Here is a 17,364-nt window from a genome sequence, read left to right as displayed (position 1 = left end):
AAGAGATCAGAGGACACAGCGGGGTCTGTTGAAAGATTCTTCTTTAATGTTGAATGCGGGACATAATGCATTTCGGCATGAAAGTGCCTTCCTCAGACGTCCTTAGCAAACCTGAAAACCCACCTCCCCTTCATTTATGTGCTGCAACCCTTGACTGTGCAGGAAGTCAGCGCACTCCTCCAAATTGCCTGCAGCTGTAGTGAATTGCGTAAAGACTACAGCCCCCATCATGCAACAATACGGTAAGTACCGATGGTGGAGTAGGGGTTTAGGAAGTCCTTGGTGAGTTTTTTTTTATTTCTGTAATTTTTTATTGTATATAAAAAAATATATATTTACATGGAGCATACATGAGTGGCGGAAAGAAAGAGGAGAAAAAAAGAAAAGAGAAAAAAGAAAGGCGCCGGGGGGGGGGGTGGGGGGGTATAGTAATATTGTCCTGCAGTAGTTCGTTCCTTGCCATGGTGCGTGGGGTCGGATAGATCTACTAGTCCAAGAAGGAAGAAGAGGTCCGTTATCCGAGTCTTGCTTGGCGTTGTCTTCTTTCCCCCCTTTGATCTGCCTGGTGGGTATAGCACCCCGGACGGTAGAGAGGAAGAGAGTGATAGAGGTAGGAGATAGGAGAGTGTACTTCCTAGCCGGTTTCTATTGTTGGAGTGTCGGTCCCTGTGGTGTGTCCCTCGGTGGCTGTCTAGTGTCTGGTGTCTGCGCCTAGGGGGGTTTGTGGGATGAAAGGTAGAGGTCTAAGGGCCTCCACATGTTTGATTGCCTGTGTGTTTTCGGTGTAAATTTCGCTGTAATGTTATCTGCGCCTCTTAGGAAAGTGACCCAGTTGAGCCATGCCTGTGGTGTCGCTTTTGTGGTGTCTTTCCAGTTGCTTAGGATTATTTTGACTGCAGCCGTTAACAGTAGGTCAATGAGGTCGCGGTCTTCTGTCGTTGTGATGGACGGGGATGCAAAGCCCAGGACTAGACTTGGAAAGTCTATGTGTATGGCTACACCAGTGATGTCATTGATGAGCTTCCCCGTTCTTTCCCAGAAATCCTTGATCTGGGGGCAGCTGAGTAAGAGATGCTCTAAATCCCCCCTACCTTCGTTACAGTTCCAGCATGTGTCGCTCTCTCGGATCCCCAGGGTGGCTAGGCGGGCCGGTGTCCAGTAAGCCTTGTGCACTAACCAGTATTTGGTCTGATTTAGTGAGGCAGTTATCTTTTTCCTAGTGGTCGATCTCCACAATTCGGCCTTTTCTGTCTCGCTTAGTACCTTCCCCGCTACAGTCCCCCAGAAGTTTGTGACTTTGTCATTGAGTTTGGTGTGTTTGGGGCGTAGGGCTCTGTAGAGGTGTGCTATTTGGGTCCTGTTTTGTTGAGATTGGCTGCAAGCTGTAAGAGCGAAGGTGTCTGACTTGTGAGGTTTGCCTTCCTAATAGCTACTTTTATTTTCAGGAAGTTGTATAGTTCTATGTTTTGTAGGTTGTGCGCTTCCTTGAGTGTGTCAAACGTTGTGTTCTCGCCTTGTCTTAGAAGGTCATGGGCCGTGGATATGCCCTGTCCGTACCACACAGGCATGTCTAGAACCTTATCTCTGTATTTTAAGGTAGGGTTGTGCCAGAGGGATTCAAATTGGCCTCCCCTGATGCTTGTTGATAGTGTTTTGTCGACGCTCAGTAGAGCTGTCCTTGTGTTCTTGAGGACAGGGTTCTCCCTCATTGCTGGGTGTCGTGTGGCTGTCAGGAGTGTTATGGGGTTCATGCCCTTTAGTAGGCCGCGCTCAAAGGACAGCCATGCTGGGGTGTATTCCTTTCTTGGGTCTAGCCAATGTAGTCCCTGTCTAGCTATGCATGCCGTTTGGAATCGCTTGAAATTCGTTATGTTCAGGCCACCCTGTTCTTTAGATAGCCTTAGCTTGTGTAGGCTTATTCTTGGTTTCTTTCCCCTCCAAAGGAAACTGTTTAGTAACTTGTCGAGTGTCTTGTGGAAGCTCTCTGTGTTAGTCAGTGGGAGCATTGTTAGCAAATAGTTGACCATCGGTGAGAGCATCATTTTGATCGCCTCTATCCTTCCCCACCATGTTGTGAACCTGGGGGACCACCCTTCTACCTTGTCCTTGATTTTCTGTATTGTTGCGTGCTCGTTGTGTTCCAGTGTCATTCTTAGGTTCCTCTCGAAGAGGATACCTAAATATTTTATAGGTTTTGGTTGCCAAGTTAATCCTGATGTTCCTAATACTGTTCTTGTTGCGTGGATGTTTAGAGGTTTGCATTCCGATTTGTCTCTGTTAAGTTTGTACCCCGAGACCTTGGCGTATTTGTCAATGGTGTCAGTCAGTGCTTTTATGGATCTCTCTGGGTCTTCCGTGACAATTAGTACGTCATCTGCGTACGCCGCTAGCTTGAAAGTCTCTCCCCCTATTGGTATCCCTACAATGTCCACATTGGTTCTGATCATCGTGAGGAGCGGTTCTATGGCTAGCAGGAATAGGGCTGGTGACAGGGGGCATCCTTGTCTAGTTCCCCTTCCCAAGTTGAGTGTGTTTGATGTGCCTCCGTTGACCATCACCCTTGCTTTGGGGTTTTCATATAGGGCCATCACCATCTTCCTATAGTTTGGGCCTAGCCTGAATTTTCCCATGCACTGATCCAAGAAGGGCCATGAGACTCTATCAAAGGCTTTCTCAGCATCTAAGGCTATCATGACTGCTGCGTTGTCGCTACGTGAGGAGTGGTTAATTACGTGGCATAGGAGTCTCGTGTTGTCATGTGACATCCGGTTTTTAAGATAGCCTACTTGCGAGTTGTGTATGAGTTTCGGAAGGTAAGCGTTGAGTCTATTGGCTAGTATTTTTGCATAGATTTTGCAGTCTACATTGATGAGGGAGATCGGTCTGAAGTTCTTCGCCTCTGTTGTGTCTTTCCCTTCCTTGGGTATCACTATTATATTTGCCTCGGCCATTGAGGGTGTCATGTGTCCGCTCTGGGCGCATGCTGTGAATACCTCCCTCATTGTGGGTTTAAGTAAGTTCAGGTATTGTTTATAGAAGCCAGCTGTGAACCCGTCTGGTCCGGGTGCCTTGTTATCTTTGAGGCTTTGTGTGGCTCTGTCTATCTCATCCCCCGTTATGGACATTTCCAGGATGTCTCGTTCCTGGTCCGTCAGTGTGGGTGTGGCTATGTTCGCTAGTAGCTCTTTCCCCCCATCGTCTTGCAGTGTGTCGTCCTTTGTGTACAGTCCCTCATAGAAATCCCTGAAGACTTCTAGGATGTCTTTGTTTGAGGTCTGGGATATGCTGTGTTTGTCTTTGTTGCAATGAATAATTCATAATTTGTTTAAAATTGATGTTCTGTACAGGTCTTTGTCTGCTTATCATACGTTGTGTACGACAAATATTCAACAAACTATAAAAGTAACTGGTATAAATAAAAATACCTTGTTGAAAACGACAAACAGCGTCTTCAACCTGCCTTGATTTTTGGCTATAATTGAAAAGTGAGGGGCACTCTTGTTTGATTACTGTGTTTGTCTTTGATGGCACCTATCGTGTGGTGTCTCTGCTTTCCTCTCAGGTAGGATGCTAGGTTTTTGCCCGCTTTGTTTGCGGTACACAGATTAATTGATTTATATTTGTTGATCCAAGTGCCTGCTCTCTCGCTCAGTATTCTGTTTAGTTCGTACTTTAATTTAGTTAGGTTTGTGAGTGTGTTCCTGTCCTCTATTCTGGCTATGTGGCTGTTCTCAAGTTTTTTAATTTCCTTCTCTAGGTCTGCAACTTTCTTGTTTCTGTCTTTGTTCATCCTTCCCTTGACTGTCATGACTGTTCCCCGAATGGTGGCCTTCAGGGCGTCCCATAGGACTTCCCTGCTTGTGTTTGGTTTATCGTTTAGTAGTAGGTATTCTTTTATTGCCTCCTCTATTTTGGCTCTCGCTGGGGCGTTTTGGAGCAGACTGTCATCGAATCGCCATCTGCGGGTCGGCTCGTCGTTGTGTCTGCCCAATAGTGTTAGGCTTATGTGTGAGTGGTCTGATATAGTTCTGGGTCCTATTTCCGTGTGGTCTATGAGGTGAGTATGTGTTTCTGACATCAGAATATAATCTATTCGGCTGTATGAGTTGTGTGGGTTGGAGTAAAAAGTGTACTCCCTGGCGTCTGGGTTACTTATGCGCCAAGGGTCACTTAGACTTAGTTTGGAACAGAGATTTTTAAGGATGTGGGGATTGTTTGTTGATTGGCTTGGTCTGTATGGATGCTTATCAATTGCTTATCAATTGCTGGATCTAGGACTTGGTTCATATCCCCCGCGACGATCAGCAGGTCTCCTTGAGGCTGTGAGTACAGTTGTGCGCCCACCCCCTCCCAAAATGTTCTGTCGTCACTGTTGGGTCCATATATGTTAGCTACATGGAATGTCTCCCCTGCCCTTCTGAGTGTCGTCGTGAGCATTCTCCCTTGTGTGTCAGCCTGAGAGCCTACCACTTCTATTTTGGAGTGTTTGCTTATAATTGTTACTACCCCGTTCTTCTTATTCTGTGCTGGTGAACCCTGCACCTCACCTATCCAATTGGCCCCTATGCGGCTGATGTCCTCTGCTTGCAATCTTGTCTCTTGGAGTACGTATATGTCGCTCTTAAGTTTCCTAAGGTGTTCGAGTACCTTCCTCCTTTTTACCGGGCTATTCAGACCTTTGACGTTTAGGGACACTATCTTAATGTCAGACGCAATGCTACTCTTGTTGCTGTTTATCATTTACAATGCTTTTGTTTCCGCATTTGCAGTGGCTTTTCTCTGCGTCTTTCGGTCTTCGGCTTGTATGTGGGACCATCCCCCTTCTCCTGCGTGTACTTCTCCCCGTGTGAGTGTAAGGAGAAAGATGGAAAGATAGAAAGATAGAGTATAGAGAGGACAGATGATAGTGAGTAGACCCATGTATGTGCTCCCCGCTCCCCCCCGTGCTTCCGCCCCCTCCCCCCCGATTGTCCCTCCCCCCCTCCCTTACTTGGTGAGTTTTATACTTGATTTATTAGAGTCTTTCTCGGGTCCCCGAACGTTCTGCCACAGTCCTCCAGGATGAAACGGGCCATACAGCAAGGATACAGTGACCCAGCCGTCACGTGAAGTCACAAGCCGCTTACTTAATTAGAGGGGCTTTCAGCTAGCTCTCTTCATCTATTGATCTGCCATTCACATTTTTTCTTTCACCAGCTACATCATAACGCATAGGTAAATGGGTCAGCTATCTTCAACCATTGGCTAACTTCACTATGAGTGATGGCATTCTGATTTTGGCACAAAGAGCACATCCACAAAATTAGTTCCCTTCAGCGTCAAGAATTACCATAACAATATTGAGACCAAAATTTTTTATTTTGCTTTTAGTCAAGTTTTTGTTTTTTTTATTGGTGAGGACCTGGCAGCTCTCCCCAACAATAAAGATTTATATTGCTCATGAGAAAAAAGAAAAAACAAACATTGACACAGCCAAAAGGCTAGCGGTCAATGTAGGACCTATTTGCTTTGACAATGCTTCTTTTCCTTCAGTGGCTTTATTTCCCTGGCTACAGCTGTTTTCAGAGTGCCTTCTCCTATGCTCTTTTACGTATGCGTGTGTGTGGTGTATTTCTTGCAATTTTTTTTTCTTGTGATTTCCTATCTAATGTTTTGGATGTAGTAACCACCTCAGAGCGTGTGACCTTCTGTGTAATATCCACTGATATCGTGCTTGTTAGACCTGGCATCTTTGGCGTGATTACCCCCATCTTTTTGCCTCTGCCTCCTGTATTTTTGATGCTGTGCTGGAATTCGTTTTTGCTGGTTTAGATGCTTTGGACACTCTGCCACTGCTGATCAGTGCCAGAGTGTAAGTGCTCCCTATGTAAATTGTTATTCTGATTGGATATACATGTTGGGCATATTTGTATCACCACGAAGTCCCTAGTAAAGTGCACCGGGTGTGCCAGGGCTGGTGATGACAAATGCTACTAGTGGGCCTGCAGCACTGATTGTGCCACCCACAGGAGTAGCTCTAAAATGGTGCCTCGGGCCTGCCACTGCAGCGCCTACGGGCAGTTTAGAACTGCCATGTCCTCCTGGTCCGCGTCCCCGCTGACCAGGCCTAACCCTTCCCTTTTCGTGCACATCAGTCATCCCTATGGAAGGCCCAAGGTACCCCCCTGGGCAGGGTGCAGTTTATGTGAAAGGTAGAGCATGTACTAGTGCAGGTGACATGCTCTGGTAGTGAATCACAGCCATTTTCGTTTTTCACTATTGAAAGGCTATCTTGCTCCATAGGTTAACATGGGGGATGCTGGCTACAGTGGTTAACGGCATTTCTTCCCATAGGAACAAGATAGGACATAAGTATCTAGTATCCCTGAACTCAGAATTTAATAACGCATCTTTTAGGAAAGATGGTTTTTGGATCCTGTGTTTGAGGACAGCGCTTTTAGAAAGTTGCCGTTCTCTTGTCTGACCCTTCTGTGTGCCTGAGACTGTTTGTGTATTGACTGTCTGGTTTGTGAGTGACAGAGGCTGGATGAGTCAGCACTAGGCTGAGTGGAGCAATTGCTACCTGAGTGGTGGGAGGAGTTAGCACCTGGGCTGAATAGGGCTGTGCCTGCCTGCCACAATGCTGGCTCCACCTCCTGCTGGGCGGCTGAGGACTCTGCCCCTCACTCTGAAAGGAAAGATGCAGCCAGCAAAACAAAGTGCTCAAGATCCACCCAGAACTGGTTCAGACCGGGCTCAGGGCCCACATGCACAGAGAGAACAAAGACTTTAGGGGTATAAGTACAGGACCCCTGCCAACAGAAAATTAGATCATCCTGGAATCAAGAAAGAACCTCTGCCAAGGAGAAAGCTGACTCTGAAGAAGGAAGACTGTCCTGCTGTTGCTCTGCTGGACTGACCTGCTGTTGCTTTGCTGCCAAGGAGAGGGGAAGGACTTTGCTGTGAGCTGTGTCCCCTGTCTTGAAGGAATCTCCAAGGGCCTGAGAAGAGCTGGCTCCCTGTTTTTGAAGTCCCAGGAACAAAAGGACTTCACCCCCAGTCTCCCTGAACTCTGCTGAGAGAGTTCTGTCCTTCCTAGAGTGCTTGATCCAGTTGTGGGGCCTCTGGAGGTTGAACCTGAGCTGGGAAGCTTGAGACTAAGCTGAGAAACTTGTGAAGCTGAAAAGTGTCGCGTCGCATCGCTCGCTTGCGGAGCGCATCCCCGACAGTGCGAGAAGTTTCCCGCCGCTACGAAGGTCGAGATCGGCGCAGCGCCTGACATCGATGCCGGAGCCGTCGCACCCTTCGTTTGCGGGACGCACCAGACCGGTGCGGGAGAATCGAACATCGCTGCGAGTGTCGTCGCAGAGCCTGTCGTCTGGGTGAGAACGCCGCGCCGCTTGCTTGCGGATCGCATCACGTCGCTGCAGACATCGCTGCAGAAGCATCTCATCGAGGCACTGCGAGAGAGAGGATCACCGCTGGATCGCGCATCGTCGCCCCGGAGATCGTCGCAGCCCCTACGAGATCATCGCATCGTGCCTTTGCGAGAACCGACTTCCTACAGAACCTACGCACCGGAATCTACGCAAGCTGCCTTCCTCCCCATACAGACCGGATTCGTCGCAACACGCCCGCTGCTGCAGCGGGGCTGTCGCATCGCCTCCCCAGGGTCTCAGGAGTGACGCATCGCTTGTTTCCACCGCACCAGCTTCCTGCTTGTGGAACTTTGTTGCATCAAAAAGGTACTGTGAGTAAACGTGACGCAACTGTGAACTTTCCACGCATCTGTGGATTATTTTAACGCAACTTAAAGAACTTTGATTACAACCTGAGGAACTCTTTTGAAACCATATCCTTGAACTGTGTATGTTGGATTTTTGCCGTTTTGGTCTTGTGTAGTTTAGAATAAATATCTTTATTTTCCTAAACTGTTGTGGAATCAGTTTGTGGTGTTTTCACTGTGTTACTGTGAGTGTTGGTACAAATACTTAACGCATTGCCTCTGGTTAGCCTAGACTGCTCAGGCCAAGCTACCTTGAGGGCGAGCAGGGGTTATCTGAGAGGGTTATCTCCTTGTCCTGACTAGAAGCAAGGGTCCCTATTTGGACAGTGGTACCTACCTCTGCCAACTAGAGACCCCCAGTTCTAACAGTGCTCATTGCTTAATCATCATAAGGGGTGCCAGAAAAATGGTATCCTTCTGTTTCCCCACCTCATTCTACATGGTGTAGGTTTCCCATGTAAATGTGTGTCTCTATTTTTTGCCCGTTTGACCAAATAGCTGTTATCCTGCTTATATTTTATCAAACCCTTCACTGCTGGGCGCTTATGTGAGATGAGAAACAGTTGTGTGGTTGAAGGGGTGAAGTTGTGTCATCGGCACATACTCATTCCGTGTGGTGGTGCTTTCATTTCCTTTTGTGGCACTTTGGTGCACTTTGCATACTCAGCTTTCTTCTTTTGTTTCGTAAAGATCCATGTTAATGTGCGTACAAATTAACTTTTAATTTTCTCCTTGAAAGTTTTTTAGGAAGAGATGTCTGTTTAACCACTCTCTTAGTACTGAAACCCTTCCTTCGCAGCTAGAAAGCAAATCAGGTCACTCCAATCTTTATAAAAAACGAATGTAGATCCTCCCAAGCTATCTGACTACAGGCCCTCTCCCTTTTGGAATATTCCCAGTAAGGATTTCGTGGCTTCAACAGCACAGAAATTCTGCCGATGGTGGTATTAGAAACCATCAGACTCTCTCTTTGGCTTTGGTCTCAGAGTTATGCTAGTATTTCTCGACTTATCCACAGCATGCAGCACCATCTCACACTCTATCTTGATCCGGAGACTCCTTGAGATTGGTGTCGGTTGAAAAGCTCTTGGATAGTTTAAAAACTTTCCGAATAACCAGTCTCAAAACTGTGCACCTAGAGTCCTTCAACTCCCCTACCAATGCCCTAGACAAGGGGGTGCCACAGGGTCCATCCTTCAGCCCTAAACTTTTTAATATCCACATAGTCCCCTTGGCTCAAGTGGTAAGATCATGCATCTCGTACGCAGATGACACACAATTAATCGACTCCTTGGGACCCAAACCAAATCTATAAAAATAAGATTTAGTGATTGTATGAGGAATATAGCGGCCTGGATGCTGATTCTGACATTCTGCTTTTTGGTAAGGTCCATGTTCATTGGTCAGATGGCTGGTGGCCCATGAAACTGGGTACCCCTCCCTAAAAAGGTAGTGAAAAGTCTAGGCATCCTGATAGATGAGAATCCTTCCCTGAGAGAGCAGGTTAGTCTGTTTCAAGTGGTTACCCCTTGTGGTAATCCTTTCTGTTTTTGTGCTTTTATTTTATTTTATGTTTTTGTGTCCTTCCCAGCCCTGAAGAGTCACAATTGTACCACGTTGTGAAAAAACACGTGTCGGCTGGTTTGTTCATTCTATATTGATCCGGATTAAAAATCCCCATTATGATAACTCTGATGTCGACCCACTTAATGTCTACAAAGAGAACAATTTGAGAGTTTAGTTTTGACACTAGAACCTTCACCCATATACGTGTGCACAGGACTCTGTTCTAGTTCGAATAGTTAATGTGTCTCTAAATGCACTATATTTTTTGTTTTCAAATTATGCTTAACCCCTTCGCTGCGGCGGCAATTCCGCCGCAGCGCTAGGGGGGGGTGCGAGCGGAGGCCGCATGCTCGTGACGGAGCCGCTCCGTCACGAGCCGCGGTTGAGCTGTGCTCATGACGGAGCGGTTCCGTCATGGCCCCGCCCGCTCAATGGAACGCGCCGCGCAGGTGCGGCGGCAGGGCCTTGACGGAACCGCTCCGTCATGAGCACAGCTCAGCCGATGCTCATGACGGAGCGGCTCCGTCATGAGCATGGGAGGGGTTAAAAGAAGTATCACGTTCAGTTTCAAAATATTACACTGCCAAGTTTGTATTAGTATTATTATTTCGTTTATGAATGCACTGTCATCGTTTCTGTGGTACATTTGATTAATGTTAAAGAAGAGTGTTTTTCTTTTTGATGAAATGTTAAAAATAAAAAAATCTGATCTAATGAATTGTGATATGAGGACATAGGTCAGTTTATTGATTCGCTGGTCCTTTAGTTAAATGTTTTGAATCAAATCAACCCTCTCTGTTACAGTTTTTGGCACTTTTTCAGAGGCCCATTGTGGTTGGTGTTAAGTGCCCAATCCTGTAGTATTTCAAACTTTCTTAAAGTGGCATTTTCAAAATTGTGACTCAATTTCTGACTTTACCCTTAAAGAGAATTGTAAATTACAATTCATTTGTGTAAATATCAGTTTCCTGTCTGCTCTCAAGCTTAAGTTATTGAGCATAATAAGGTACCTAACTGAATATTATCCTATGGGAGGGATATGCCTTTCAATAGTGACAAATTACTTTAGGAGTTTTTCACTACTGGTACATGTAACACATAAGCCCACATGTTGTACTTTTTAAATACCGTGTCTACTGCCCTTGGAGTTGTTAGGGTCTACCTTAGGAGTGAATTATAGGTAATAAAAAGCAAGGCTTAGGCTGCCAAGGGTTTTATTTTACCAGGTTGAAATGGCAATATAAAACTGCACCACAGGCTGCCGTAGCAGGCCTAAGACAAGTTTTAAAGTGATACATTAGTAATGTTGAGGTGTGATGTGGCGTGGTCTGTAGAATGCCTTTAAGAGGGGCCAGTGTGGAGTCTGGGAGGTCATGGAGCAGGGCATTGCACCTTCCCTCACCAAGGGTTGGAATGCCAGTTTATTAATGTATGGGAACAGGGAGGGAGGCAAACTAGTGAGGTAGGATGAGGACGGCCATCCTTTGTATTCCTCTTGCAAAGCTTACCTATATGTTCAGCCGCCATTGGACATGCTCTGTGGAGGTGGGGGCATACGCAGCATCAAGTTCGAGGTTGGTAGCTGTCTCTCACCTAGAAATTTCCTCCTCAGGCTTTTAAGTGACTTCATAGACAACTCAAACGTTATTCTCATTTTCTATGATGGGACTTGTACCAATTAATAGAAGAAAAACGCATAAATCCCAGTCACCCATATATACGCTTTTTCTGCTTGCTACCATACATTTATTATTAGTATGCGTGAAATATGAGGTGTCACTGTTATCCAGTTTGGAGGCACTCGGTGCATTGACCACGGGAATATGATATTATCAGTTGACCATGCGCTAATTCAAAACTGAGATCTCAAGTTGCCGAAATGCAAAGTACCATCTGCTTATCCAAACAACTGGTGCCACCCCTTGCTTGGTCACAGTTCTTGCAACCAGCATAAAAATACTTGCATTCAGCTGCAATTATACTGTTTGCACAAACTATAAAATTACTGAATTACACACCTTAATCCTTTGAAACTCCTACAGTGTAATACATTATATTAATTTAGAAACCAGTATTGATGAATGCTCTATCTTTGCAGCAGCAGAATTACAAGCACTGGTACAAAGTGTTATTTACTGCGCACTGTAGTGTTTTGTGTATGTTAAATGCGAGTGACCCAATGAATGTGCTTGTAATAACCTTGGAATAACAAAATTGACAATTGTATTTACAGTGAAAAATGTGGATCGCCATCCATCTCCAGCTCCTCAAGGACGATGCAGTTTGCTGTTGACCCGATACAGTGCAGACCTCTGGAACATTGGAATCAGCCTTTTTATACAAGATGGCCCTTTCCTCGTAGTCCGCTTGATACTGATGATCTATTATAGAGTCATAACTCAGATGCTGGTATTTTTTGCTGCCAAGAATATCCTTGTTGTGATGTTGCTTCTTTACCGCCTAGTTGTCCTTTGTGCCGATATACAAGCTTGTCCGTACCAACAGGAAAGTCTGAATGAAAAGAACTGCTTCCTGAAGGAAGGCGGGTGCGCCTGTCCATGCGAACCTGTGCCAAGTGTCCTGAGCCACCCAATCAGCGAAGATGTTACAAATATGACCGACACAGGAATTGTTGCTATACCTATGCAACCTCCCCTCAACACAGACAGTCTGTAAATGACACTTCAATAACAAGAGCAACTGGTTTGGTCTGCTTCGGTAGGAAGGGATATTTTCCAGCTAGCAAATCTTCAGAAGCAGGCAGTCTGTTTCACTTTTCCAGAAATAGCAAATGTTATATTTATATGGAAGTACTTGAAGCCGAATCACATCACTACAGGGACACACTGAGCCTCAATTGGGGGTCAGGATAAACTGGTAGCAAGAAACTCCCCCTCATCAATATATTTTGTACTGGGTGCTTGTCAATTTTTTGGGACTAAAATATAGTTTGGCATTAAAATGGATCAGAAAGGGAATACATGTCTACCTATTATTACAGCTACCTTGTAGTTGGAATTAAAGTTCTAAATCTGAGCATGAGTGCAAGTGGCGCTCAATTGATAAATAGCCCTTGTGCTAAAATGTTTTAAAAAATAACTTGTACCCGTTTTTGCCCAAACACTTAGCTCTAATGGGGTTACATAGTTAAGTTGCGCCTGATTACAAAATGAGAGGCTCCTTTAGAATCTGGCAGGTAGCCGCATATCCCCAGGTCAGCAGAGGCTACAACCCACCCTCCTCTAGCAGAAGACATCCTGCCTGTTGTCAAATTCTTGTCTGACTGATGAGGATCTTTTTCTCAAAGCTGGAGGTTTTTTTTCGAAAACAATTTCTTGATATTCATGCCGTTTTCTCCAGTGCATTTTTTTACTTCCCTGCCCTGCATGGAGGTCAGGGGCAAGAACATCTAGTAATGGTCAAACTACCCTAAATAGTGCAGGGCATTTATCACTGTGCCCTGGCGAGTTTGTGACAGATAAGTCGCCATTTTAAGGGCTTTCGCTGCCAGGCCCATGTTATTGGTAACTTCTTTCATTGAGCTCACATTCTGCTCTACTCCTAATGGGAATAAGTAATAAATGGTGGGGACATACCTTTCACGTCTATTTTAACACTAACTCATAGTTCTTATTGGCCCCTTAAATAATGTGCCACTAACAACATTTTGCTACTTGGCACAATCTTTTTGAAGTAAAGCATTGTAAAAGTAAATTATGGTCATTTTGAGAAAATCACATACCTCAGAACAATAAGTGCTGTTGACAATCATGCATGCCTAATACCTTTTTATAAATGTTACATAATGTTTAGCTAGTAGTAGAGTTCACAGTAGAAATGTCATTCAAACAGAAAGAGGTACAACTACTTTAACAATAGTGAACGGTTTATTGACTCTTGATTGAACTTACTATTCAGCTGTTAAATCCATTTCAGTATTCTGTAAAATGTATGTCTACGTTGAACAAAATATGTTGTATTTCTTTTAATAGTATGAGACATAGCACAGAAAGAAAATAGATCGTTTTTTGTAAATATGTTACACTAAATAAACTTTTAAAGTATAACAATTTGTGTGTTAATAGTTGAGATCATGTTCAAAGAATATTTATGAATATGAATCCATTCTGTTCAATTCAAGTTGTTTTGTGCAGTGTAAAAGTGTAACACATTCTTCCTCCACGCAAAAGATAACATACAAACACATCTACAAGCACCTAGTGACCTGTTAAAATTACCAATATCTCTCATCTTCCGTTGCTTATAATAAATATCACATCAAAAAGAGGCATAGGAAGGCACTCAAGTCACTAGATACTGCTAACTGCTGAGTGTATTTTATCCCTACCCTTTGGGGTGTTTCAAACATGTGGCTGGGAGATGTATGAGGGTGGAAGGCAGGTGGGTCTACAGCTATTTTTCTTTAAAAATATGTGCTGTAATAAAAGGGTTTGTCTAGGAGGCTTGTGATGGAATCCCAGCGAGCTAAGAAGCCTCTAGACAGAAGCATAGCAGAAGCCTGCTTGGTAAGAAAACATTAGCATTCAGTTGGAAGGTCATGTTGTTTTCTTCGACTGCGCCAGGCTATATTTGGCTCTGGTATCTGGAGGATGGAGTGTCTGGCAAGAAATGACATCATTTCTGTGAGGTATCTCAGTTTTGTATGTGGAATGTATGGAATTAGTGAGCAAAGCAGGGTTTATGAACTTCATCTGTCTGATCTTTTGGGAACTGGAAGACATTCTCTTCAGAGGAATACAGCCACTTTTTCATTGATAAAATAAGTGGGTTTATGAGTGAAAGATTGAAATTCAATCCATTCGACTTCTCCAGTGCAGTTCAGTTCACCGACTTGTTTTGAGCACAGTAAACTATGAAATGACATGGCATAACATATATGACAGAGACATCTAGCTGTATTGTATTAGCATTTCCTAGGCAAAGGGTTTTGATTTTGCCTTAGTTACTGGAGGAAAAGAAATGTACTGCACCTGGCTAACTGCACTTGGGTATAGTGACACAGACCATGTGTAATAATGGAATGACAATAACCATGCACGTGATGGAATTTTAGTACACATAGTTATATTTTGTTTGGTAGAGTAAGCAAAAACCATTATGTGAAAGTCTGAAGCAGATCACCAAACAATCCAGAGCAATGCTGTTTTATTGAACTCATTGGGCCAGTGTCACAAGGTAAATATGCACATGTATATTTGTTCGTCTGTATATTTACTCCTGCATCTAGATGTAGCTCACCTTTTGATTGCTATTCACCCTTTCAAAGTTGAGAATTATACTTAGGGGTTACAGCATATAACTCCACCCTTTCCAATGAGGGGGTGGCCCCTCCTACAACAGAAATTATAAGAGTAATGCTATCACTAGTAACCAGCGACGGCTCATGGAGGGAGTTACGGTGGGGCAGGAGGGCGGGGAGGGGGAGGCTCAGGGCGGAGGTTGCTAAAAACCGGCATATGGATAATTGCAGGTAAGTAAACAATTTAATTAATAAAACGAATTTCATAGTGCGCCTTGCATCGCAAAATGCAATGCAGTGCGAGCTACGAAATTCGTTTTATTAATTAAATTGTTTACTTACCTGCAATTATCCATATGCTGGTTTTTAGCAACCTCCGCCTTGCCCCTCCCCCTCCCCGCCCTCCTGCCCCACCGTAACTCCCTCCACGAGCCGTCGCTGCTAGTAACGTTCTATCTTGTGATGGAGCTCTATGTCACTCGGCTGGAGATCTTACTAAGGGAATATATAAGGAAATGTATAATTGAACTATTTTATTGTATGCTATAAATGTAAATCAAATTAAAATATGTATTATTAACTTAGAAATAATAAAATAAACATTGTAGCATATTACCCCATCACATTTAATGTGTATTAACTAATAAAATAGTTTTAATATTTTAATTTCATTTATTCATATTACCTTCTGATCAATAGTTTAAAAAAATTACTCACCCTCGCTAACATTTGAATTTTTAATACATTTAAAGGTTAAATACTTGATTAATTAAACCATGATTTACAATTTTTAAAACAAAAATGTGAAAGTGTAATTTAAACATTTAAATTGATGTATTAAGAATTAAAAGAAACTAATTAGGTATAATTTTGTATACATGTATAGAGATTGACAATTTTTACACATGTATTTTTTTTTTTTTAAATGTATGGAGTACCGCAGTAGAACTACAAATTACTGCATTACTTAAAAGTTATTTTTAAAATATTAAGTATGTTAAAACAGTTGAAAAAACACTACTACATTATATTCAAGGGTAATTAGAGTATATTTCTGTGTTGTTTTTGATTTTATACATTTAATGTTTTTAAAATGTTGCACTTATACTGCATTCTGGGTTTTAAGGTGAACTATAGTGTAGTACAGTATACCTAAAAAATGTGAAAAAAAATGAAATATGTAAAATATTTTAGAAACACTGTACTACAACCCAGATCACACACTAGGCATGGTCGAAACTATATTTTGCACTTTTAATTTTGGAAGGGCAAAATAGTGCTTACAACACAATTTAGGGGCTTATTACGTTACTATACTGTATGGCACTGTACAGCACTCTACTCCAGTGTATGCCACTGTACAATACTCTACATCACTCTACACAGCTCTCTGTATGCCACTCAACCCCACTTTACTCCACTCTACCCAATAACACAATACTCCTCTGTTTTCCATTATACTCCACTACTCCACTGTATGCCACTCCAATCAATGCCACTCTATGCCGTTTGACTCTATAACACTCTATGCCTCTCCACTGTACCACACTCTACAACAGTCTACTCTACTGTACACCACTCAACTCTACAACACTTTACTCCACAGTATTCCACTCTGCTCTACTCCACTCTAAAACACTTTCCAACACTCTACAACACACCACTCTATTCTACCATACGATGTGCCACTGCAATTTATGACAGTTTACTCAACTGGATGCTAGTACACCCTAATGCATTCCACACCACTCTACGCCATGCCACTTCACTCTGACACTTACCTCACTCTGCGCTAGGTTGGCGGAGAGGAAGATGCTGAGGGTTGATTGAAATGGCTAAGGGACTAGGACAATATGCTGACTAAGGGTGAAGTTATCGCTGAACTATTTAGCATTGGATCACTATGAGAAAATGTGCGGATATGATCATCCATGAGCGGTGTGGCCACCATGTGGGGCTGGGTGTGAACTACAGCCATGGTTTACTGTAGAAACTTTGATGTTTGTGCAGGTTGGAGGGGGGGACTGGAATCCTTTGAGTGCTGCATTGCTTGAGTAGAGAGCAGTGCCAATTTCTCTTAAAAAAGAGAATTTTGTGTTGATTTTTGGCGAGTTGTAGAAACTGTGAGGTTTGAAATGGCTCCCCATCCTCTTGGCGACGCACTGACCATTGGATCTGCCTCTGTCGATATTAGAGAGGTTTGGACGCTGTGTTGGTCAGTAGTGGAGCATGACTTTTTCTTCTTTCCTTTTCTCCCCACTGGCCTGGGCAGGGCGGTCTCCCTAGTTCGCCCTGATCTCATTGTGTGGCAGCAGATCTCCCTCTAGCTTGCTCTACTTTTGGCACAATGGCTAGTGGCTTGGTGGTCTGGAGGTGGCTCCCTCCTTTATTGGCCTTTTCCTTGTTTTGATCCCAATACTTCGCTGCCGATGGTGCTGTATCTGCCTGCCAGGCCTGAGGCATGCGGTTTGTGACCGGTCTGTTTAGGAACTGCAGAGTATGCGCAAGGGTTTGATGACGGAGGTAATTGCTCTAGCGTCCCAGTTCTGTGGGAGCAGTCCAGGGACCTCTTGTTGTTACTATTGCATGATGTGGCCCGCGAGGGAGTCAAGTGGCTGAAGGCTCTGCATTTGGCTGTGGCAGTTTCTGAGTATGGCGAGAGGGGCTCCCATGGCTGAGCTCAGGCCGCACCCGGTTCTACCCAGACTACCTCTGCAGCTTGACGAGTGCACTCTCTTCGCAGCTGCTGGCTAAAGCTGCCACACTCACACTC

General features: G+C 44.1%; 1 protein-coding gene across 1 annotated transcript in view; it reads left to right on the top strand.

Annotated features, from left to right (window-relative positions):
- The window catches only part of TMEM26 (transmembrane protein 26), a 463,214-nt gene extending 450,904 nt beyond the window's left edge, over nucleotides 1-12,310 (top strand). The window contains exon 6 of the mRNA XM_086920080.1: nucleotides 11,565-12,310. Within this exon, the coding sequence (XP_086776206.1) occupies nucleotides 11,565-12,007 (443 nt within the window). The 3' untranslated portion in view covers nucleotides 12,008-12,310. The remainder of the gene's footprint in view (nucleotides 1-11,564) is intronic.
- Nucleotides 12,311-17,364: the final 5,054 nt, after the last annotated feature.

The sequence above is a fragment of the Lissotriton vulgaris genome, chromosome 5 (genome assembly GCF_964263255.1).
Source record: "Lissotriton vulgaris chromosome 5, aLisVul1.2, whole genome shotgun sequence".
Classification (NCBI taxonomy): Eukaryota; Metazoa; Chordata; class Amphibia; order Caudata; family Salamandridae; genus Lissotriton; species Lissotriton vulgaris.
The sequence above is the reverse complement of the archived record's forward strand: the minus strand, read 5'-3'. Positions and strand labels throughout refer to the sequence as shown.